The sequence below is a fragment of the Blastomyces gilchristii genome, assembly GCF_000003855.2.
Source record: "Blastomyces gilchristii SLH14081 genomic scaffold supercont1.18, whole genome shotgun sequence".
Taxonomy (NCBI): domain Eukaryota; kingdom Fungi; phylum Ascomycota; class Eurotiomycetes; order Onygenales; family Ajellomycetaceae; genus Blastomyces; species Blastomyces gilchristii.
The window spans coordinates 869,461-891,381 of NW_003101665.1; the positions used below are offsets into that span (position 1 = coordinate 869,461).

General features: G+C 41.3%; 4 protein-coding genes and 1 pseudogene across 8 annotated transcripts; 4 read left to right on the forward strand and 1 right to left on the reverse strand.

Annotated features, from left to right (window-relative positions):
- Window positions 1-4,634: 4,634 nt before the first annotated feature.
- BDBG_07296 (PRO1 protein) lies at window positions 4,635-9,964 on the forward strand. Of its 3 annotated transcripts, XM_031723027.1 has the most exons (3): window positions 4,635-5,599; window positions 5,656-7,014; window positions 7,105-9,183. In XM_031723027.1, the coding sequence occupies exons 2-3, from the start codon at window positions 6,822-6,824 to the stop codon at window positions 9,108-9,110; spliced, it is 2,199 nt and encodes a 732-aa protein (XP_031580091.1). In that variant the 5' UTR covers window positions 4,635-5,599; window positions 5,656-6,821; the 3' UTR covers window positions 9,111-9,183. The 3 variants fall into 3 exon arrangements, with proteins under 3 accessions (XP_031580091.1, XP_002622344.2, XP_031580092.1); XM_002622298.2 differs by having other exon boundaries at window positions 4,638-7,014; XM_031723028.1 differs by having other exon boundaries at window positions 4,645-5,599; window positions 5,656-9,964.
- A 623-nt stretch (window positions 9,965-10,587) lies between these two features.
- On the reverse strand, window positions 10,588-16,863 carry BDBG_07297. 2 transcript variants are annotated; one of them, XM_031723029.1, is made up of 4 exons: window positions 16,238-16,863; window positions 12,325-16,024; window positions 12,165-12,266; window positions 10,588-12,097 (listed from the first exon to the last, which is right to left on the reverse strand). In XM_031723029.1, the coding sequence occupies exons 2-4, from the start codon at window positions 12,579-12,581 to the stop codon at window positions 10,990-10,992; spliced, it is 1,467 nt and encodes a 488-aa protein (XP_031580093.1). In that variant the 5' UTR covers window positions 12,582-16,024; window positions 16,238-16,863; the 3' UTR covers window positions 10,588-10,989. The 2 variants fall into 2 exon arrangements, with proteins under 2 accessions (XP_031580093.1, XP_002622345.1); XM_002622299.2 differs by having other exon boundaries at window positions 12,325-16,863.
- Window positions 12,561-15,313, forward strand: BDBG_07298 (uncharacterized protein). Its single transcript, XM_002622300.2, has 4 exons — window positions 12,561-12,960; window positions 13,015-14,129; window positions 14,197-14,438; window positions 14,538-15,313. The coding sequence occupies exons 1-2, from the start codon at window positions 12,855-12,857 to the stop codon at window positions 13,539-13,541; spliced, it is 633 nt and encodes a 210-aa protein (XP_002622346.1). The 5' UTR covers window positions 12,561-12,854; the 3' UTR covers window positions 13,542-14,129; window positions 14,197-14,438; window positions 14,538-15,313.
- Window positions 15,424-17,071, forward strand: BDBG_07299 (GAJ protein). The gene is made up of 2 exons (XM_031723030.1): window positions 15,424-15,686; window positions 15,794-17,071. Exons 1-2 carry the CDS (start codon window positions 15,684-15,686, stop codon window positions 16,451-16,453), a joined length of 663 nt encoding a protein of 220 aa, XP_031580094.1. The 5' UTR covers window positions 15,424-15,683; the 3' UTR covers window positions 16,454-17,071.
- A 3,872-nt stretch (window positions 17,072-20,943) lies between these two features.
- On the forward strand, window positions 20,944-21,032 carry BDBG_17588 (annotated as a pseudogene). The gene has a single exon. The product of its transcript is annotated as a tRNA-OTHER (tRNA).
- Window positions 21,033-21,921: the final 889 nt, after the last annotated feature.

A 21,921-nucleotide genomic window follows, 5' to 3' on the forward strand; every position in this document is an offset into this window, starting at 1 on the left:
AAAGAAATCCTTTACTGAGTGCGGAGTACCACTACCATTTGGATGATCCGTTTTCTTCTGACATGACATGATATACCTAGGTATATAGTTAACTATGTATGCACGCTTGCTTAAAAACAAACCCGACATTATTTCGAACGGGGCTTTCTTCTGATGGTAACGGTGTGAAGTCAGGTGCATATATACTCTGTAACTTACAAGGGGCCGCGGGAGCAGCAAACTGATGAAAGCCCCGTGCAATTTCTCCTCGGTTGTGTACTCTGTATGCGTGTGTGAGTGTGAGTGTGTATACGGATAGCTCTCCCATGTGGAATATATGCAGGGTGTTGCAATTTTTTTCTTCTTTTCTTTTTTTGCTTCATTTTTGAGCCTCGATTGACCTTGACCGACTTTGGTTTTTCTCCTCTCCCCTCTCACCTCTCAGGGAGGGAGGCGGGAGCTCCGTTTTTTTTTTTTTTTTTTTTTTTTTCCCTCATAACAAGCGAGCTATGAAATCCTTACCTACGCTGTATTTATGGCGTTGTGATGTGTGATTCCCAGCTTAACTCAGGGGGTTGGGATAGTTAAAAGGATGAAGTAGAGGCTTTCTTTCCCGGCCTCTTTTCTCCATTATTGTTGCGTGTGGCGCTCAGTCGGTCGGGCAACAAAACAAGACTGGTAAGGAAGGGAGAACGGGGAGAAAAAAGCAAAGAAAAAGGAAAAGGAGAATGGGAAGGAAAGAGGCAACTTATTAACCCTCCATCTTTGCTTTTGCGACTCCGTATAATGATGATGGCTTCTTCACAAGCATCGTAGCTAGGTTCCAATCAAAACAAAACAAAAAAAAAAAAGGCCTTGCGCACACCCAAACCCGATTTCCCAATGAAATAATATTACCTATTTCCCCCCTTGCAAGAAGAACAAGCGAGGAATCAAACTTTAATAACCCTAATAGCCAACCGTTTTTTTTTTTGATATGATTGTATATCGCCATCACATTCATCTATGTATCGTATCTATCTAATACTCTTTCCTCACCGACGACAGGACAGGCTAACTCAACGTCAGCACACACCGTCTTCGCTTCCTCTGTATAATCTAAGCTATCTTGATAGCTGTGATAGTGCCACACACAGACATACGGAGTACACGTTGCATGCATGCATGAATGCTAGCAGCTCCACTGCGTGGCTAGTGAGCTCAAGATCCAGGAGAGTGCTTTTTTTTTTTTTTTTTTTTTCGCAGAAAACCTGATGAATATACGCTACATATCTAGCTATCATGCAGAGAGCCTCTGGAGAATTTGAAGTATTTCAATCATATATGGCCCGCATCTTTTTGTGAGTTCGGTTCCTTCAGTGGAACTTTCATTGTCATTTCTCTCTCCCTTCACCCCTTCTTTTTTAGTTTTTAATGGTGTATTTAAGAAGTCAGCAGACCTCACTTTCATGCAGGATACCTGGTCAGGTCATTGAAACCTGAGTGGCTCACACTGTGATTGATGTCTCATTCCTTGTTTCCCATTTGCCATCTCCATGTTACTGAGCTGCAATGCCACGCAGAGCAATGATCTATCTACCACTGCAGAGCAGAGTGGCGGGGGAAAGAAACTTCATGGTTATCTTTTTATCAATATACTTGCAATGTTGATCTGCTTTATATTTCAGAATTGAACAGTATCATCTCACTCCTCTTTCTTGACACAAACTACTACATATATAAAATCCATACAAACATCAAGACTTTCTAATAAAAAATTTAAAACATTCACCATATTCTATCTTCAATGAGTCAGTTCAAGCCTTGATCTTTGCTCTGATATTTCTCTGCAGTCAAAATACTCATATATAAATCAATTTTTTTAAGATTACTTTATTAGATAATATTTCAGCAAAGATTCAAATTTAATTTAAAATGAAATCGCAGAAACTTCAATCATCACTATCAGCATAATATATTATACTAATAAAAACATTATCTTTATAATTAAAATTTGAAAATAAAGATTTCACTTCAGAGAGTGAGTTTCTTAAAGAGAAAGAGAGTATGAAAAGAGCACTAGTTATTACTGCGTAAGTATTAAATACTACTAGAATAAAAATCTCTGTAGAAGCAATTCTGATATATCACTGCAGAAGTTCAGAAACATCATGGACATATATATATATAGTTATCTCTGCTCATACTCTTCTAGTGATGTTGTGAAAAACAAGAGGAGAAATTTTTTTTTTTTTTTTTTTTTTTTTTTTATATACGCTGTACAGTATGTACACACATAACTCAGAACAAATAGAGGAATAAGTTTAAATTCCCGATAATGAATTGACATGACAGGTCAGAGTGTTCTCTCAAACCCTCTCTGCCCAGCAGAACCTTATCAATTGAACATGTTTTATTTTGCTTTGCACATCACGTCATACTTATTCCCCCTCCTCCCAGGGGGCCCCTGTTGTTCGGTGTTCGGAACTTCATCGATGGAGCAACGAAAAAAACAAAGAAGGTGGGGGGGGGTGGGAGAGGGTTCATAATAGTTCGGTGAAAAGCGCATCAAAGTCACAGCAAGTGTTAAGTAGTGGGTTAACTAAGTAAAGCGAAGAAGGAAAATGATGAGACATCTAGCATCTAGGCAAAGCAACAGCCTTGGTCTAGAAAGTGAAATGAAGTTGAGATCTCTTTGAGAGAGAGAGAAAAATTCTGTGTTTTGTGCCTCGGGCGAGAGTCAGTTTAACTTGAAGTTCAGATGGAGTGTCGGATTACTCCGTAGTGCGCTCCACTTCCAGGCTCAGCGCACCCCACACTTTGTTCGGAGGTATTTCTTTTCTCACCCCATGTGATGAAAGACGCACTAAGACGCCATTTGTATTTGTGGGGTGGTTATAAGTGAGCAATCCAGTTCTAATGGGGGGGGAACTGGGAAAGAGAAAGTGTGAAAACGGCTGGTGAACCTAGCTGGGGTCGACAGAGACTGAAAGATGCCGGCGGTATATGAAAGCTGATTATATAGTCATGTCATGGTAAAAATAAAAAGGCGAGGGTTTAATACAGGGTCAAGAAGGATTCAGTTAACTAGGTACTTAGTTAGTATTAAAAATATTTGATGATGAAATATCAAATATTGAACAAACAAACAAAAAGGCGCACTACGGACAGGGAGATAAATGTGATCGGGGTGGAGTGCCCTTAGGCTGCGGGGAGAAAATAAGTGAGAACATAGGTAAAAAAATAAAAAAAAAAAAGAAAAAAAGAAAAGAAAAGAAAAGAAAAAAAGAAAAGAAAAGAAAAGAAAAAAAGACCCTAGTTTGCGCGCATGTAACGGTGTAACGGGGAGCGATGGAAGTACTTTCGGCCGGAAGATCGTTCGTTAGGTCAGGTAGGGGAAGGGGGCGGGGGACGGGGGGCGGGGGGGAGGAAGATTCGCATGGATGATAAGCATAAGAGAAAAAAGACGGTGTATAAAACTGTTTTTTTTTATATGGCTGTCGACCTTTTTTTCACTCCGCTCTTCTCGATCTGGAGAGGCCGGTTGACTCATTGAAAGAAATTATGGTATTTAGGGAGAGGAGAGATCCTTTGGCGTAGTAATTTAGTTTCCTTTTAGAAATTCTGGATGGATTGGAGGGGATTTGTTCATGATCGAAGGGGAAATAACTTTTTCACACGCATGCGGGGGACTAAGGCGGAGGAAAGGAGAGGAGAGAAAGAGAGCCAGTGGGAAGAGAAACGGAGCATGGGCAAAAAAAAGGGGGGGTGAAGATGCTTTTGCTGTTCCAGCAAGGGATTATCAATTATTGGGAGATTGCTGTTATCTGGATACAGTGGAAAGAGAACAACAATTCTGTGATTTGATCTAAAGTTATTTAGTAGTTCCCCGAGTTTCTCCCTCAGGGCGAAGGACGGCCTGGACCGGGCGATTGAGGAGGGGAGGGGAGGGATGTTAGCAGAAAAAAAGAAAAGAAACAAAAGGATTGAATTTCCAGCCAAACCTTTCCTAGTCTGGAGAAAGACAGCTCCATCCAATCCATGGATGTTGTCCTGCATGCAAATCACTCCACAATTATAGGCTAGGATAGTTACTTCGTAGTTACAGAGTACTCCGTAGAGCAAGAACGGATTGTGACAAACAAATTGTTACTAATTATGTCTCAATAGCAACTGGAGAGAGAGGGTAAGAATGGCCTGAAAGAGGGGTAATTTATTATTAGAAAAAACTGGAGGTAAAAAATGTTGGTTAATTCTCCCGTGTTGGGGAAAATTAGTATTAATAGCAAATTTGTGATTGTTTGACAGAGGAGGATGCAGCGTCTTGCAGCTATTGGTTCAGGGCAATCGAGTTAAGAAAGAAATGTTGCACTAATTAATCAATAAGGCCGCGAGTTGGGCGGTTAAATGCTACTAAATAGGGAATATGTTATTCAGTTCAAGGCTAATTAGCTCCAGGAATTAGGCTCCGTAGGCTCCGTGTCACCAAACCAATAATAATAATAACAAGCCTAAACCTAACACTGCTAACAGGCCAACGACCCACGGACCACGCCATGGCCCACGGGTGACAATCGCCGGGGCCCCCGCTCCCACTAGTGGCTACTAGCCTTGTTTGCTCTAGATCAACTACATGATATGATATGCAACAATGTCTGACAAATGTCACGTACGTCCGAGCTTGCGGGCTAACAGCGCCAAGTCAAGCCCTCGCAAGTCAAGGTGACCTGCTCCAGACGTCATTCGTCCTGCAGATTTCGTGCAAGATTGCGCCAACAGAGCAAGTACCCAATACTTCTCTCAACCTAACCTCGTCCCCATCCTTGCGGCTCCACCATCACCACCACCACCACCATCCATGCACAGCAGCAACACAGGAATGCACAAGCTGCATCCTTGGCTGAAAAGTGGAACTACATCGACGGAGTAGTCTATCTAGCCACCGCCAAACTCTCCCTGGCGCTGCACAACACGGGATTATTTGGCTCAAGCTCGCCGATCGAATCGAGCGCCAAAGAGCACGGCTTGGCAATTTTTAGCTAAAGTACGCCGCTCTTAACACCAGAAATATTACTCCCGGATGACATGACGGTAATCTTGTGGTTACATTTTGTCCTTATAGGTGAGTGAGACTGGGGGAAAGGGGGAAATGGGAGAAAAGGGGGAAATGCGAACATGACGACATAGGTCCAAACAAACCCCGAAATCCCATCCTTTTAGCTGAGTGAACCTCGTGATGTATTACATCCTATAGACTAGGCTGAGAGGGTACATCGGATACTTGCTGTTGAGTGGCTGGTAAACAATCCCAGGGCCAATTTCGTTTAGGGAGCCAATTCTCCAGTGGTTGGCCTACGCATTATCATCCGATTCTCTCCATCTCCAAACTATTGAAAAACTAAAATAGAAGCGAGAAGAATATATGTACGGAGTATCAGGAAAAACATATCTGCAAATCAACTTGGGATGTTTACTTTTCACAAGAATTACACTGTTACTTTCTTGTGTTAGCTAATATTCGCTGGAAGGAACATCTTGGTTTCGGGTGTGAGGGTGTGAGGGATGGTTCATGGAGATATAGTCTCTCCATTGCACGGGGGGTCCCTTTGTCTAGCATCAGATCATAATACGCTATTTTTATGTAAGTACCTAGGGAGCACAATTGATGCAACGCACTAACATCTTAAAATGATGCAGTAAATTCCTTTCCAGTTAAAGGATCAAGATATGTACTCCGTACAACACCCATACAGAGTAAAGCTTCCAGAAAAGAGAAACATAGGGCCGAAACGAATTCCTGGTGTATTATTATTACATCGGATAGGGATAGAGTCTCTACCATTCTGTGGCTCGAAATAGCAGGGAAATTGTTGTACTCTGGTTCGCGAATGTTTCCTTTTTCTCTTTTCCCTTACTCGTGAACGATCCAAACATCCATCGGGAACTTCTGAATGGGCCAGGGATTTGCTCGACGGTGACCCCTCCGTGCCACTAGTACTACTAGCCGATTGTGCAGATATCAATTTTTAGCTGCACCCTGGCCCTAACTGAGTCCCCCTCCAGCCTATCGCCGCCCATGCCCAACCCCCCTCATCTCTCCTCCACGAAGAATGACCAGCAGCATTCTCGCATCTCCCGCCGACCCCTGGTCTGCATACCCATTGGGGTCCGCTTTTTGTTTTTGCTTTTTTCTCTGCTATTTTTTTAGAGCGGCTCGCAAAAAGAACCAGGCATGGTCGTGGTTTTTCTTCTTTTTGCGTGCATCCGCCCAATGAGGATCGTCTCCTCAGCCAGATATGCCTGATTATTCGCTCGCCACACACTCATCTATCCCCGCTCAGGGCGGTCGAAGGCTGCAGGCTCTTTCTTCAATCTATTCCTTTTCAGAACAAGCTTGCATCTGATCCACAGGCCAATGTCAAAAATAGAAACAGCCCTTCTGCCGACCGATTATCGCGAGAGACTCTTAAAGTCAGGATGCCCAAGATACATCAAAAGCTTCAAAGCTTCCTTGCTGTACGGCAGCGCGGCCTCGAATTGATTGAATATTCGCTTCTTTTTTCTTCACACTTCCTCGCCTATCTGTCTTATCATCCTTCCTCGCCCTCTATCTACCTCGACAGATTCTTTTCTCCTTCACAAAGCCTGCTGGTCAAGCTTTGCGCCATTCCTTGCTATACAACACCTAATAATACAGCCATTCGAAGCAATCCGATCTCGTCGCCCGCCGAAGTAGTACTACGGCTTGCACTTATCTCTCTAGTTAATTTACAGCTCCTGCTAAGGTCAGGAACTCAGACAAGCAAGCCCTTGTCTTCTTCTTTTGTTGTTGTTGCTAGTTAGTTTTGAGCAGGCTAGCTACAATGTCGTACACAACCATCGCCCCTTTGACAAAGGCACCAACATCACCACCCGCAAACATGGTCTCTTCTGAGTCAAACCCTGCTGGAAAGGTCACCAAAAATTCGCGCAAGGCGACTTCCAAATCCTTAACCAAACCCACCCAAGATTTCTCTCCAAAGATGGGTGAGAAGACACATCGAAGGTCCAGATTAGGTATGTTCAATCGTCGCTTCTTTCTGTTGAACTTGGGAAGACAACTATAGGGGTATGTATCCAAGTAATCTCATGCGCTCTCTTTTATAGGTTGCTTTACCTGTCGTCTTCGAAGAAAGAAGTGTGATGAGGGAAAGATTGTCTGCAAAGCATGCAAAAACCTGAAGTTGAAATGCGAATACAAGCGGCCCATGTGGTGGGGAAACAATGAGCAAAGGCGCATTCAAAAGGAGTTAATCAAGGACATCATCAAGAAGACCAAGATCAATGAGAAGGCGTGCGCAAATGCCAATGCCCGCGCAAGCAGCTGTGCCCACACCGCTCCCAGCCTGTCACATTCTGCTCCAACGATAGACACATTTTCCGATGGTATTCATGGGACTCGCGCCCCTTCTGCCGAATCGCAGTTCTCCATGGAACAAGAGTTCGCCTTCCCGTCGCATGATCCATTCGACCCATTTGGATCCCAGCTGCAGACTCCCCACTTCGAAGCAGCAGCTTTCTATGGGACAGCTCCACCATACGAGGTTGACATCAAGACGGAACGACAATTATATGTCAATGATATCCCAACTCGACGGGATTCTTCTATCTCAACATTCAGCACATTCCAGCCACCATTGTCCCATGCCACCCTGCCAACATTCCCTGGCGATGATTGGGTTCAGGAGGAATACTTCGAAAGCTGCAAGAAATCCTTCAGCTCCCCTGAAACTGGTGATTTCGGTTTCCTCAGCGTGCCACCCGAACCAACTATTGCCGACATGCTCAATCTTGACGACGGTGACCGACATCTTTTGGAACACTTCTTGGAGAACGTCATTCGTCTTCTTTTCCCAGTCCTGGAGACGAGACAACACGGTATCGTTCAATCGCATATCCTACCCGCGCTACAGACCAACAAGCCTTACCTGCACTGCTGTCTGAGCATCGCCGCTATGCATCTCAAGTCCACTGAGTGCAACAATGGCGATCAGTTCGATAATGCCATCCTAAACCACCGCGGAGAGGCAGTGAAGGAACTCAACGAAGCGCTGACTCACGACACTGACAACCTCCAAATCCTCGATGCGATTCTGGCCATGATCCTCTTCCCATGCACTGTTGGCTGCCCGAATGATGTGCTCCTCGATATCCCATGGCACTCCCATTTCCAACCAGTTACAGAACTGATCACTAGGCTTGAACTCCCCCAAATGCTGCTCGACGCTGACAATCACAATATCCCCCCACCCTTCGACATGACACTGGTTGCCTGGATCGATATCCTGGGCTCAACGATGCTTGGCAAGACGCCGCAGTGCGCACACGTCTACCGCACCAAGCTCCTGGCGGGCTCCTCTTCCGGTTTATACGATCTGATGGGCTGCGAGGACCGAATGATGTACCTGATCTCCGAAATCGCCTGCCTCGACACTCTGAAACTCGAAGGCCGCATCGACGATCTCCTGCTGTGCTCACACATCACCTCCCTCGCCCACCAACTCGACCACACCGAACCACCCCCTGGATCCCTCGTCTATCCAACCAACGACACAGGCGCCCTCCAAGCATGCCAGCTGTCACAGAACATGACCGCGCTCTTCCGCCTCGCCGCCCGCGTATACCTCTGCAGCCTCGTCCCAGGCTTCCACCGCACCCAAGCAGGAACAATGCGCCTAATCTCCGACTTTGCAGACCTCGTAAACCTCGTCCCCGGCGGACCCGATGGCTTCGATCGCTCTCTCGTCTGGCCATTCCTCATCTGCGGCTCTTTCTCCACCCCCGACAGCGCCTTCCGCTCCATGTTCGAACGCCGCATCGAGATGCTCGGCAACGCGGCCGGAAATGGCAGCTTTGGCCGCATGGTCTGTCTGTTGCGCGAGGTGTGGCGACAGGCTGACGTGGCGGCTGATGTATCGTTCCTCCCGACTCCAGTTTCAGCCGCGACAACCCCAGGCGGAAGCCTGTCTGCTGCCGCGGCCGCGGCCGCCGGCGCTGGGTCAGATGACGAGCGCAACCACCACCACCACCACCACCATCAGAAATCCAAGCTTGCAAACGTCCACTGGCGGGATGTTATGAAGCAGAATAATTGGAATTTCTTGCTGATATAAAATTTCTCCCCTGCGGGGATTTTTAATATCAGCTAGCGCACACCAAGACCAATATAGAAAAAGATAAATTTACACTCCTTAACGGGGGGGGGGGGGGAGGGCTTTTGTTGAAACGAAACGAACGAAACCCCTGCTGCACCCCATCCTCGAACGAATTTGTCCCGAGTTGATCTCGAGATGAAAAAAAAACGTGTTCTCACCCCATTTCGATTTTTTCAAAAAACAATTAGGGGACTGGGAACCCATTATCATGGGCCCAATCCCATTCAATTAATATCCTTAATTTATTTATTTAAGAAGATACCCTCCCGCGCCCACTTGTATCTGCATCTGCTGCACCCCGTTATATACGTCTTCTTCTTCCTCTTTTACCTCTCGTCTTCCATCTTCCATCTTCTAAATCTAAACCTGGCGTTTTCTGTTTCCTTTTTTTTTTTTTTTTTTTTTTTCCTTCCCCTTTTCTAAGAATTATTTCCACCTTTCCCACGACACTCACTCACACTTACAGAAAAACTCTTTCGCTTGTACCATTTTTTTTTTTTTCTTGCTATTTCTTTCATATTTTTTTGGGTTTGCTTGTTTTGCATGGGTAACACTGGGCGGCAACGATTGCATGAAAAATGGCGCAAATGGCGGGTGGAGGAGAAGGGGGTGCTTATTATCTGATTCTTTCTTTCGTGTTATTTAAATTTGTGTGTGCGTGTGTGAGAGACATGGAGGTAGGCGGGTATATGGGGGGAGAAAGCAGGAAGAAATATCAAGAATGAATGGATTAGTGATAGTTAAATAGATAAGTTGGGTTGCTGAACGATGATGATATAAATGATTTTAAGAAAGGGATATATATTATACCATACTCTTTTTATATCACACTTTCCTCTTCTCTTTTCTCTTGCTAAAAGGAAAGATAACTAGTTTTAGTGCATATACTTAAATAACTCTATGAAGAAGGATGATGATAATTCTGTGCCGATTCACCATTTGGATCACTACCTTATCTATCTATTTATTAATCGCGCCCCAGATAATCTGTTTTTCTCTTCTCTCCTACATAGTTAGTCACATTATCTGCCATACTTATGTAACATCAACATGTAATGTACATACATCTACTTGCCGAATTGAATAGTAGGGGAGTGGAGGGTAGGGGGACCGAGTATGCTACTCACACCTACACCTACACAGAAGGTGTGGGGAAGAAAGACGAGGTGACCCCCCAACATCCCAATAACCAGATGGCTGAGTGGATTTTTGAATTTTTGAATAAGTTTATCCTTCCCGCGCGGTGCGCGGAGATGGTGCTGGGTTTTAGGTCATCCGTTGTTTCCGTTGGTTTGGTATTTGGGTTTTTAAAGAAAGGGGGGGGTGGTCTTTTTTTTAATTTTTTTAATTTTTTAATTTTTTGATTTTTTGATTTTTTAATTTTTTAATTTTTTAATTTTTTTTTTTTTATGTTACCCCGTTTTTATGGCGGAAGTTAGTTGCTTGAGGAGGAAGGAGGGTACGTGTGCATGTACATTACATGTACATCAATAAGATAGTGCATGAACATGGACAAGTTTTTATTAATGCAAGCCTCGTTCTGATGTTATTTTTGGGTGCAGGGGATGGTGGTGGTGGTGGCGGCGATGAGATCCCCAGGTCAGTCAGGCCCTGGGGTGTGTGGGAATTGATGGAATCAGTGGTAGATCTCCGTTGAAACAAAAGAAAGGAAAGAAAGGTTCAGGAGCGGGACAATGCATTATTCCACAACATTCCCTTTTCTGCCACCTGAGGTATCATGTTCCTCCGAATTAATAACAAATTATTCTAACCAATGTTACGTTACGGAGTGCATATGCCATAACTAGAAAATGACCCGTGTTTCCCCCATTGTGAATCAAGTGAAAGTGACATTCCGGTTCATCAAGCCACGGTACACCTCGTCCAGAACATCTCTTTTCCTCTTCTTGTCCTCCATCTCCTCCTCCTCCTCGGCGATCTCATGTTCCTCATCCGCAGTTCTGGAGACCCAGGCCCTAATCGTCCCATCTCCATGGGCAGAAAACAACTCCATCCCTTCGCCGGACCCTCCGCTCCCGCGCCATGCAAGGCCATTTATTCGCGCAGCGCTAAGAGCTGTGGGCTTTCCTCGCATCTTCTGCCGTGAGCTCGGTACGCCGGGCACATTCAGGCGCTTGATAAATGTACCATCCCGAAGCGCGAACATGAAGATCTCCCCCCTATCGTCCTGATCGCCGTAGTTCGGCCATAGTAGTGTATCAAGCACCGCACCTGTGATATCACTGGGTAAAACTAGTGGTGCCCTTTCAGCGAGATGCAGCGAGGAACTATTGCGGATGCGCGGGCCAAAATGGACCAGCGAATTTGCGCCTGTGGAAGCGTCCCAGACTCGAATGCGGGCGTCATGGCCTGAAGTGATTATGTGGGAGCCATTTGATGTCCATCGCACGCCCGTCACTGCCCCGTTATGTGCACGGGCGCCAGGCACAAATGGATTACGGCAGGAGAAGGAAGAGGGCGCATCGTGCGGGGCAATTACGCCGACTGCATCATCCATATCCAGCGAAGCAAGGGCGGAATTATGTCCTCCTCGCCGGACATCAAAAAGGATGACTCGGTTATCATTTGAGGCAGATGCTAGCAGATACTCATGATGCGGTGCCCAGGAAACCGATAGGACAGCGGCACTATGGCCTGGTAAAGCGTGGGTGGCAAGGCCGGAACGAAGGTCTAGTAGCCTTACGGTTTTATCTGAGGTTCCTACAGCAGTCAAAAGTAGCGACGATGGATGCGACGAGAATGAATGTGAGTACGGAGTTGAGTGGAGTGAAAATGTATAGACTGGGACTATCGTAGGAGCTTGAAGCGAAGATAACTTTAGAGTGGTGTCATGGGAAGTAGTTAATATGGTTGACGGAGTCGGGTCGAAGGGATATATCGAAATGGAAGTTAATGCGTGTGTATGTGCCGATGGGTCTGTTGATCTAGAGAGGCGATGAGCCCTTCTGATATAATAGATACGGGACGGGAGTTTTTAGAAAATGGTTTTACTTTGTCACTGAAGCAATGGATTTATAAAGATGGCTTGACTCGGATCCACGAGTCTCCAAATCCCAGAGATGGACAGACGCATCCGCTCCACCAGAGACCATGCTGCATTCGCTTTACTTAGCAAAAGGCCTATCCTAAGCGGCTGCCAGGTTATACATACAAGCGCTTTTCATATTGATCGATTGTCAGAACATTTACGCCTGCTTTATGGGCCCGAAGCTCGTCTTGTTCCTCACCCTTCCAGCCATCCTCCGTCGGTTCACTTTCTCCCTGGTTCAGAGCAGGAGCTGCGGGGTGGCTAGAAAACCTGAGACCCGGCGCAGGCTCAATTGACCGGATGAGGTGGGCATTGTGGGCCACATGGAACGCGGAGGAGCTGACAGATCCTTGGGATCTATTCAACAGATACGAATTCATTCATCAGAGTGTTTTACATTCACGAATATTGCCCCATTTTCACCGTTGAAGAATTTCCGCAAGACTGATACGTTGAGATAGAGTGGATTAACTATATTCAGTGGAGATGATCGGAGAAAATCTCGGCCCGTGGATCAGTCCCAAGCAGAGCTTCTAGTTGAGAACAACGCAATGTGCAACAAAACAAAAGAACACACAAGCGGACCGGCATCAACTTTTATGGTCATGCCTACGATTTGATTCGAGAGATGTGTCTCTGGCGAATTTCTTGCCATGAGTCGCAATGCCCGAAATGATCTACCTCAGGCAGAGGCGGTGGATGAATTACCGCGTCGGATCGGTACAAGGCGACAAGCTAATGTTTACGATGCCGTAGCTGGTATGTAACCCGTCCCGCACTCATTCTCTATCTCTATCTACTAATGGCATTCAGGTCGCGTCTCTTCCTCTGGGTTCCGCCCTCAAACTCTTCTCCATCGGAACTCTGCGCCGTCCGCCTCCTCCGTTCCCGTTACCCCAGAGGAAGTACTCTTCCGGCGTGTCAATGCGCCCGTAATATACGCAGAGGATGACTTCTACTTTGCCGACGAGCGTCTCCCGTCTGACCAACGATTACCGGACTCCGATATGCTGAAGGCGATTCACACCTACGCCTCCGATTTTTATGCCAATGCAACTCTTGATCAGGGCCATGCGGATTGGCAGAGTATGGACGAAACGGCGCTGATTGCATTGGGAATACTGCTTGAAGAAGCCGCCAATGAATCCCTGGGCGCGACCGGTGATATGGTCTTTGTTGAAGGCGAGGAGATAACTGATCCTGAAGAACTTGCTACTCGATCTCCTTCAACGAGCCGCGGTCGCAAGCGGATAACTGTAGGAAGCAGTAGCGCGATTAGCGGAGAAGAATTCGCTAGGCCACGAAGGACTAGGACGAAGAGACGCCGCAGAGCTGATTGAGAGCTTCTATCTGTCGAGCCTGAATGAACGGCTGCTTTATTGGCGATGCATTTCACAGAAAGAAGATGGATCTCCTCGAGAACCGAATCTTTGGGAATGTGTCAACTCCAACCCTAAAACTTATCACAATCGAGGGGCTTTATTGAAGACCTTTGCGTTATTGCCAACCTTTGTTAAATGGAATATTCTTTGTCACTTGCATGGATTTACGCCGGTTGCCCCATGAATTTGCAAGTCCGCTTTTTCATGTTCTATTTCTCCTATTGGTCTACGTGAGCGCAAGCAGGGCGGATAATGATTCAGTTACACAAAGGTCATGCCTTGCATAACCTCCGAGACTGCCAATTGGTTGTAGTGTTTTTTTGCTCCCTTTCTTCTGCAGCTCTAAGAATAGACCATCCATATGCTTCGTTTTGTGTCGTTTGATACCGCCTTGAGAAATTGCCAATCGCGAAGGCCGAGAACCAGGGATAGTCCGTTTTGAACCCAGATATTTATAATCATGTTGCTCCCCATGCCATTATCCAATTTATCCTCAATCTATTTTCCCTCTCTAACTCAGTTCTCCAATACAAGTCTTGTTAAAAGGTTGTGCATCTCCCCTTGCCCTTGCATTGTATTGGCGAAACTCAAACTAACCGTTCTTGTCTATTAGGCTTCTATTCTGAGAAGGACCCGACCAAGTGAGTGCACAAAAACATGTTGTTATCTTGGTTTATTTTTGCGACGATTGTATGTGTTTGGGCAAAACCCGAATCTCTATCGCCTAATAAGGTAGGGCCAAACTACGCTTGCGAGACGGGGGATTGCAATTTTTACCCATACAAATGCCCGAGGCCCTGCTACTGCTCTGCAGTCTTGGGGCGCAGATGCCTTAATCCCTTCAAGGAGTATCCGGTAAGTTCAAAATCAGCCGGAATGGTTACATATGGTTCCCATTGCTCTCAGAGTAGGGAAAAAAACGTTTGCTAATAGTTTTGCTATTTCGTGGACAAGTGAGACGTCACATTATTACAATGATATTTTTCTGTGGTTGGAATCCAAGCGCGTGCGGTCAAAAAACCCTTTCGATAAACTTACGGTGTTCGTATAAATCGATGGCCTTACGACAACGATGATTTCGCTTTTCTGACGTTTATCTTTAACGTGTATCAACTTCTGAAACTAAGAGAGCACTCGGACAAAGTGATGGTGCATCGGGCGTTGGACGCTGGGGATCGGCTAGATAAAACATGCCGTTTTTTTTATTTCAACGTTAAAGGGCGTCCTTCCGGGTTTTGGATTATATTTTCCTCCATTTTGGTGCATTTCCCTGGCCTTGATCCGGTGATTTCACCTATATCTGGTGCTATACTATCGGCATTGATTCTTTTTCCCAATTTCTCTTCGAGTTTCAGCATTATACTGGTTAATGCTCCTGCTTGGGCATCATGCGCTTGTTGATTTGCTATTTATGGCCATTTATTCTCTCTGCCAATCCCATAACCGATCATGTTATTTCCTTCCATGCCTAACCAAAGAGCGAAATATCGTACGAGTGTACGAGTAAATGTTTGAATATCGAAAGGAAAAGTTTCCTCCTTTATGACCACTTTTCTTTAGCTCTTCTGAATTCCCCTACCAATCAAGCTTTTAGAGATAGATGGCTGTTTCTTACATCTTGGGATGAATCTATTTGGCTCCTCATAAACGAGTCCGAAGACAAGACATATATATATATCCACTTAAACTCTTGAGGTTTCGCAATAGCTACTACGCAAGTACTTGATCTGTAGCTGCATGCCTTGAAATAAGATAAATAGAAGCTTGGGCTTCGGAGTGTATAGTTGACTCAGCTGGCCATCAAAGACTCCTTCATTGTTTGCTACTCTGTGGCCTTGCGCCATTCGCGAAAAGGGGGAGGGAGAGAGAGCGTGTCTCAACCTTGCCAAGGAAGATCCCTCCGCTTACTTCCATTCTGAACCCAATCAACTGTATCATTTGCCTAATACTATGACTCTTTCATAAATTTCCAGGCAAATAGTTTCAGTTCTCGAGAGTCCAATATCCAATATTTAAATTATCCCGGAGAAGGCGTCGTCATCTACCGCTTGTATATCCTCTGGACAAAGTTTCGAGGCTCGTATCAACCTGATCACAATCATGGTATTAGATCCTCCAGCTCCCTACAAATCTAAGTATATCGCATTGTACTAGATTTTAGGTTTCCCTTCTATCTCTGCAGCACGGTATCAACTAACCCGCTATTAAAGGCACCCTCAAAATCCCTCCCTCCAGCAGCCAAACAGCAGCTAATTCTCAACCACCTCCGCGCATCACGTACATGCCACACGCTCAAAGATCTTGAGAAATGTCTCCCTTCCGTCGCGTCCATAAACGGCATGCAAGTGAAGGACTACATCCAAGCCCTAACCGACGACGGCAAGTTACACGTCGAGAAGATCGGAAGCGGGAATTGGTACTGGGCATGGGCGGGGGAGGAGCTAAAGGAGAAGGAAAAAGCTAAGCATGGCCTCGTGAAAGAACTGGAGAAACTGAAGAGAGCTGTGGCGGAGCTGGAGGAGAAGAAGAAAGTGGCGCTTAGTGAGATTGGGGGCTGTGAAGGGGATGAGGATAGGGAGAGGGGGGAGTTGATGAGTAGGAAGGTGGATGGGGAGGCGGAGGTAGCATGTTTGAGGGCAGAGGAGGAGAGGTACTTGAATGGGGCCGCTGGTGGCGGGATTGAGATGAAGGAGGCGGATATTAAGAGGTGGAAGGAGGAAGCGGAGATGTGGACGGATAATATTTATGTGCTGGAAGAGTATCTGGGGAAGCTGGCAGGGGGTGATAGAGAGATCGTAGAGTCTGTGAAGAGGGAGTGTTATGGCCAGGAATATGTGGAAGGGGAAGGGTTGAGGGAATTACAATTTTAATGCATGTACGCTTGCTTGCAAAGGTGTGTTGAAGGTTCAATGATCACGCAAATGATATATATAATGGCTGAGTTACTTCGATTTTACGTCATTATTTCCCCCATCGGATAGGTTTAAAGCTAGGGAAAGAAAGTACCAGCTTTTCAACCATTGCCTGGGTATGGAAGTGCCTTGTATCATTGAAATTGCCAAAGCCTCACCTCTCACCAATTCTTCGCTGATTTCAATATAAGAGCTGAGCCACCAGCTAATACCGTTTGAACCAAGCTACCAGATACTGATGTGTTGAATGGCAGGGGGCTAAGTGATCCGGCTACCTTCCTCAGAGCTCAATTTCCCAGCAGTAGATAACAATTGCCGTCCCAATCCTTTGTAATAGCAACTCATGCTATAGCAACCCTGGGGCCAAACTGTAGGATAGTTGAAGGTTGTATTGATAGATCTATCTACAAGAACATAATATAGTGGTGGGTCACGTGATCTAGTGGGATCACTAACCGCAACAGCTGTAACAGCCAACACCCCCCCTCAAGATAATAAGAATCACATACAAAAACACCCAAATCACCAAGATAGTCTGTCAAAACCAAATACAAATGTAAAATTAAACATTCTCAACTTTTACATCTGTAAGATCTAGCAAAATCATGAATCATATAAATATTATAGTATCTAAGAGTTTAGTGAGTTCATTTACTATTATTATTATTATTATTATTCTTCAATTATAGATGTATACAGTCAGAGACTATGACATCTACCTGAGAACTTTTAGTTCTCAGGGTTTTTTCTATATCTGTAAAGTTAACTATTATACATTCATCAATTTCAGATATGCAAAATCAGAAAATTTTAGCTCAGAATATAAAAACTATTTACAAATTACAGTGTTTTAATATCTTCTAATACTTTGAAATCATTTGACAATATCATGACAAAGGAAAAGAGAACACAGTCTTAAAGATAGACACATTAAATAGATAGATAGAAAGAAATTAAAAGAAAAAGATAAAGTAAAGAGAGACTGTAATAAAATAAATTATTAAAAGATAGTATATAGCTGTTTTAACAGACTATATCTGATTGATTTTCTTCTCTTCATATTCAGATAATTCTGAATTTAGTCATTTTCTTATAGCTGCTTAAGTTTCTGATAGAAAGTCTATTAAGTATTTAATTCCTGTCTCAGTTGAGAATAAGAATCTTATATTTAATTAATTTAGATTATACTTCTCTTTTAATCTGACTCTGAGACTATTGTATAATACACAGTGTATTACAATATACTCAGAATTCTTATTTATATTGCAGAATGAGTATTCTATTGAGTTAAATCTATTATCAAATCTTTGTATATAAGATTTGAAATAGTCATGTTCTAGTTTCAGCTGTATTATAGATGAGAATATTTTCTTTTTATATTTAATTAAACAAGATTTTCACTTGAGTTTTATTTTAAATCTTGAATAATATATACTCTTCTTTTATTTCTATCAGCTTTCATTTCACTTATCTAAACAAGATTCTTTTATTTTTCTCTTTATAAAAGATCAGAATATAATTTTTTGAATAGATCTGCTTAATTCTGCACTCTTTTTTACAGCTGAATCAGTCAATTCATTGTCATGAATATTCATATGAGCAGGAACTCAGTGCAGATAAATTATCAGCTTTAATATTCTTCTCTTTTGAATTTTCAAAACAGTGTTTAAGATCAGTTCAAGATTCATTTAATTATTATAAATCTAACTATTTCTAAGTCTTTTTTAAAGTAGCTTAACTATCAGAGAATATTCATATCTCTTTCAAACTATTTCCTCTTTTATAAGATTTTATTTCAATGAGTTTGAAAGCTTTCACTATTATAAATAGTTCAGTATCAAAGACTTCAGATTCACAGTCTAGATTTCAGAAATCTGAGATAAAATTAATATTATCTTCAGTATAAGTAATGTCTGTGTCTAATCTATTTAAATTCTCATTTTTTAAGTCATCTGAATAAATCAAAATAGAGTCTTTTATATTAATTTTAGAAATTCTCTTCAAATACTGTTTATATTCTTTCTCTTTTAATAGTTCACTTATTTATAAGTCTATAAGAGATTCAAGCTTTTCTCTTCAGAGAGATAACTTCTCATGATTAACTTTTTCAATATTTAAAGAAGAAAATTGATTTTTAATCAGAGAGTATAATCTATACAGTTAAGAAGATATTTTCTTTGAAGAATTATTTTCATTTCAATCAAGAAATCTATTTCAATTCAGTTCATTTTCAGAGTTAATTAATGAAAATGAAGAAGAGACTCTTTCTCTGATTATATAATTTAAGCTTATCTTTATAACTCTCAGAGCATAGTTCATACAGATTTTTTTAAATCTAATAATAGAAGAAGAAATTGAAGCTTCAATTTTCATTACTTTAATAGAAGATAATTTAAATGCTTTCAGAATTCTTCTCAAGACTCTGTTTTACAGACTTTGAAAGAGTTCAGTGAAATTCTCTTGATTATTTCATCAAACTTGAACTTCATAATCAGCTACTGATGTAATACAGACTATATATAACTGTCTCATAGTCTGAAAGAATAGACCTCTCTCTGTATTTAATAGTCTGATTATGTTATTTAATAATCTTTCTGTCTTGACAGTTCTTTATTGAATGTGATATTTAAAATTCAACTTAAAGTTTAATCATACTTCTAATTATTTGATATTTACACTGAGTTTAATCTCTCTATTTAAAAGAGTTAGAGATAGTTCTTTCTCATTGAATCTAGAAAAGAAATGAATTAACTCAGTTTTATTCATATTAAATTGAATTTAATTGATATCTGTTTTAACAAAGATTTTCTTTACAGCTTCTTTAATTATTTTCAAATTCTCTTTGATAGTTTTTAAGCTGTAGACTAGATCAATATCATTTATATAACTCAGAGATTACACTATTCTCATATTTCTATTTTTGAATAGATATGCAGTGTATATTGTAAATAAAATAAGTGAGATTAAAGATTCTTATAATACTTCTATTTTTATCTCAGTCTTATCTTATTTCATTTCATCAAAGAAGAGTTATATAATTCTTTTAGATATAAAACAGTTAACTCATTTTATTAGAGAAAGTGACAGTTTTAACATCTTTAATATCTGAATTAACTTTAACTTTGAAACATAATTAAATGCTTCTTTTATATTAATAAAAACTGCAGTTGAGATCAGACTCTCATACTTTGCTATTTAAATATTATAAATAACTGAGAGAACAGTATCAATTACAGAACACTGTTTTCTATCTCTTATTTATTCACTGAATAAAAGAGAATCACTGATAAAGCTTATAAAAGATAGTTAAGTAGCTATTATCTTTTCTAAAACCTTTTCTAAGCAGTTCAATAGAGATATTACTCTATATAACTTAAGAATTGAAGTTTTTCTATTAGATTTTGTAAGAATCACTTCAGTGACTTCTCTTCAGTATTCAGAATAATATTCATTTTTTAAGAGATTGAAAAAGAGCTCAAAATATTCATTCTTTAAGTAGAAGTATGTATTTTGAATAATTAAGTGATTAATTGAATCAGGCCCTGCAGCAGTCTTAACTGAACTTGAGAAGATAGCTGACTCTAATTCATCTTAAGTAAGATCAGATTATTCTCAGTCATTTTCATTAATATAGTTGAGAAGTGATATATTCTCTTTCTCTGAATCTGAATCTGATGAGTTTTGAAAGAGAGTTCTTATAAAAGCTTAATATTTTTTCTTAAAAGAGTTTGCTGTATATGATTCATTCTGAAACTCATATTCTAAGGTTGAAAGTTTTGCTACACTTCTTGTTTTAGTATAGTTAAAAGCTTTAAAAACTTCTTTTTCTTATACTTCTTCAAGAAATTTATTCCAGCAGTCTGTTTTAGCTTTTTTAATATCTGAAAAATATTCATTTCTGACAGCTTTGAACTCTTTATCAGAAATTATATCATTCTTTCAATCTCTTCTAACAGTAGTCAATTATTTTCTTTTAGATGTGATATTCTTATTTTATCAAGATTTTGAATACTCAGAAGACTTTCTCTTTGAAATATTATCTTTAACACTTACTAGAATAATAGATGTAATGAGCTTCACTCTATTCTTAAGCATTTCATTTGAGATATCTTGATCAGAGTTTCAATACAGCTCACTCTGTTTTTCAGATTTTAATAGTTTTATACTTTCTTCAACTGTCTTTCAGTCAGCTTTTTCAAAGTTAAACTGATTAGAGAGAAGAGAATTTTCACTTATTTATTTCTCACTCAGTTTAATATTAAATTGAATAATCTTATAATCTGATTCTGATGTCTTGTTTGAATTAATAAATCAGTTTACAAGTCTTTTTTCTATTAAATTTTATGATATGAAGATTAGATCTATAATAGATTTCTGTTTCATATCATTTCTAAAGAATGTTTGTTGATTAGACTTGTTAACTAAATCTATTAAATACTCAAAGAGAAGCCCCGGTGGCCGAATGGTTAATACGGCCACCTGGTAGCGCCTTGGCGTGGGAAACCAAGGCGCGTGGGTTCGAAACCCGCAGGGGATACATTAAATCCGGAACTCAAGCACCTCAGGTTTCTAATAAATACAGAGGTGTACAAATCGCTTCAATGAATCGCTCTATGTTCCTGGGCTGGGAAGTTATTATCACATGTATCTAATTGTCACTCCTTTGTATTTTCCTATGTTCTTGTTATCTTGGCGTGGTCTCAACACCTGTATTTCCTCCTGTATAACCAACACTTGACCTGTATTTAACATCACGCAAGGACTCATCATAAGCTCCGCTTGCATATGAGTATAATGAAAGAATAATAATAATAATAATAATAAATACTCAAAGATTTATTTAATCAGATTATCAGCTCTTACTGCTCTTTTACATTCTGAATTTCATCAGAGATGATGTGTATTAAAATCTTCTACAATTATAGAGTTTCTTAATAGAGTTATATTCAGAAATTCTCTATTAATTGTTCAGATGTTATTATTTTTCTTCAATGACTTTTCATTATAGATATTTATAAGCTGTATAGTGTTAAACTCATTCTCTTTATCTATAATATCACTCATCAGAATATCAGAGTCAGACATAATATTAAATCTTAGATTAAATTAATATCTTGATCTCTTTCTTTCATAGATCACTACTCTCAACTTTATCTCAGACTTTTGAGATAAAAAGCAGTAGTAGCTTGAATGAGAAATGATATATTTTTACTCAGTATTAAAATTCAGCTTCTGAAGCAGTATAAAATCAACTTTTTATTCAAATACAATTTGAAGACAAGAATAAATGCAATTTAAGTTTCTATTCACATTATTTTAAATAAATGTGATTTTTAAAGAGTTTTTAAACTTTTTTTGTTGTTTTTATTATATATTCATACTAAAAGAGAGTAGAGTAGAATCTAATCACTATTATCAGATAGTAG

What these genes read in the sequence shown, in the direction of transcription:
- BDBG_07296 (XM_031723027.1), top strand. Translation starts at nt 6,822, where the DNA reads ATGTCGTACACAACCATCGCCCCTTTGACAAAGGCACCAACATCACCA. An exon ending in ACATCGAAGGTCCAGATTAG is followed by an intron (nt 7,015 to 7,104) that starts GTATGTTCAATC and finishes TCTCTTTTATAG; the next exon opens with GTTGCTTTACCTGTCGTCTT.
- BDBG_07297 (XM_031723029.1), bottom strand. Translation starts at nt 12,581, where the DNA reads ATGAATTCGTATCTGTTGAATAGATCCCAAGGATCTGTCAGCTCCTCC. An exon ending in GATCAATATGAAAAGCGCTT is followed by an intron (nt 12,267 to 12,324) that starts GTATGTATAACC and finishes AAGCGAATGCAG; the next exon opens with CATGGTCTCTGGTGGAGCGG. An exon ending in TCCATTGCTTCAGTGACAAA is followed by an intron (nt 12,098 to 12,164) that starts GTAAAACCATTT and finishes TCGCCTCTCTAG; the next exon opens with ATCAACAGACCCATCGGCAC.
- BDBG_07298 (XM_002622300.2), top strand. Translation starts at nt 12,855, where the DNA reads ATGAGTCGCAATGCCCGAAATGATCTACCTCAGGCAGAGGCGGTGGAT. An exon ending in TGTTTACGATGCCGTAGCTG is followed by an intron (nt 12,961 to 13,014) that starts GTATGTAACCCG and finishes AATGGCATTCAG; the next exon opens with GTCGCGTCTCTTCCTCTGGG.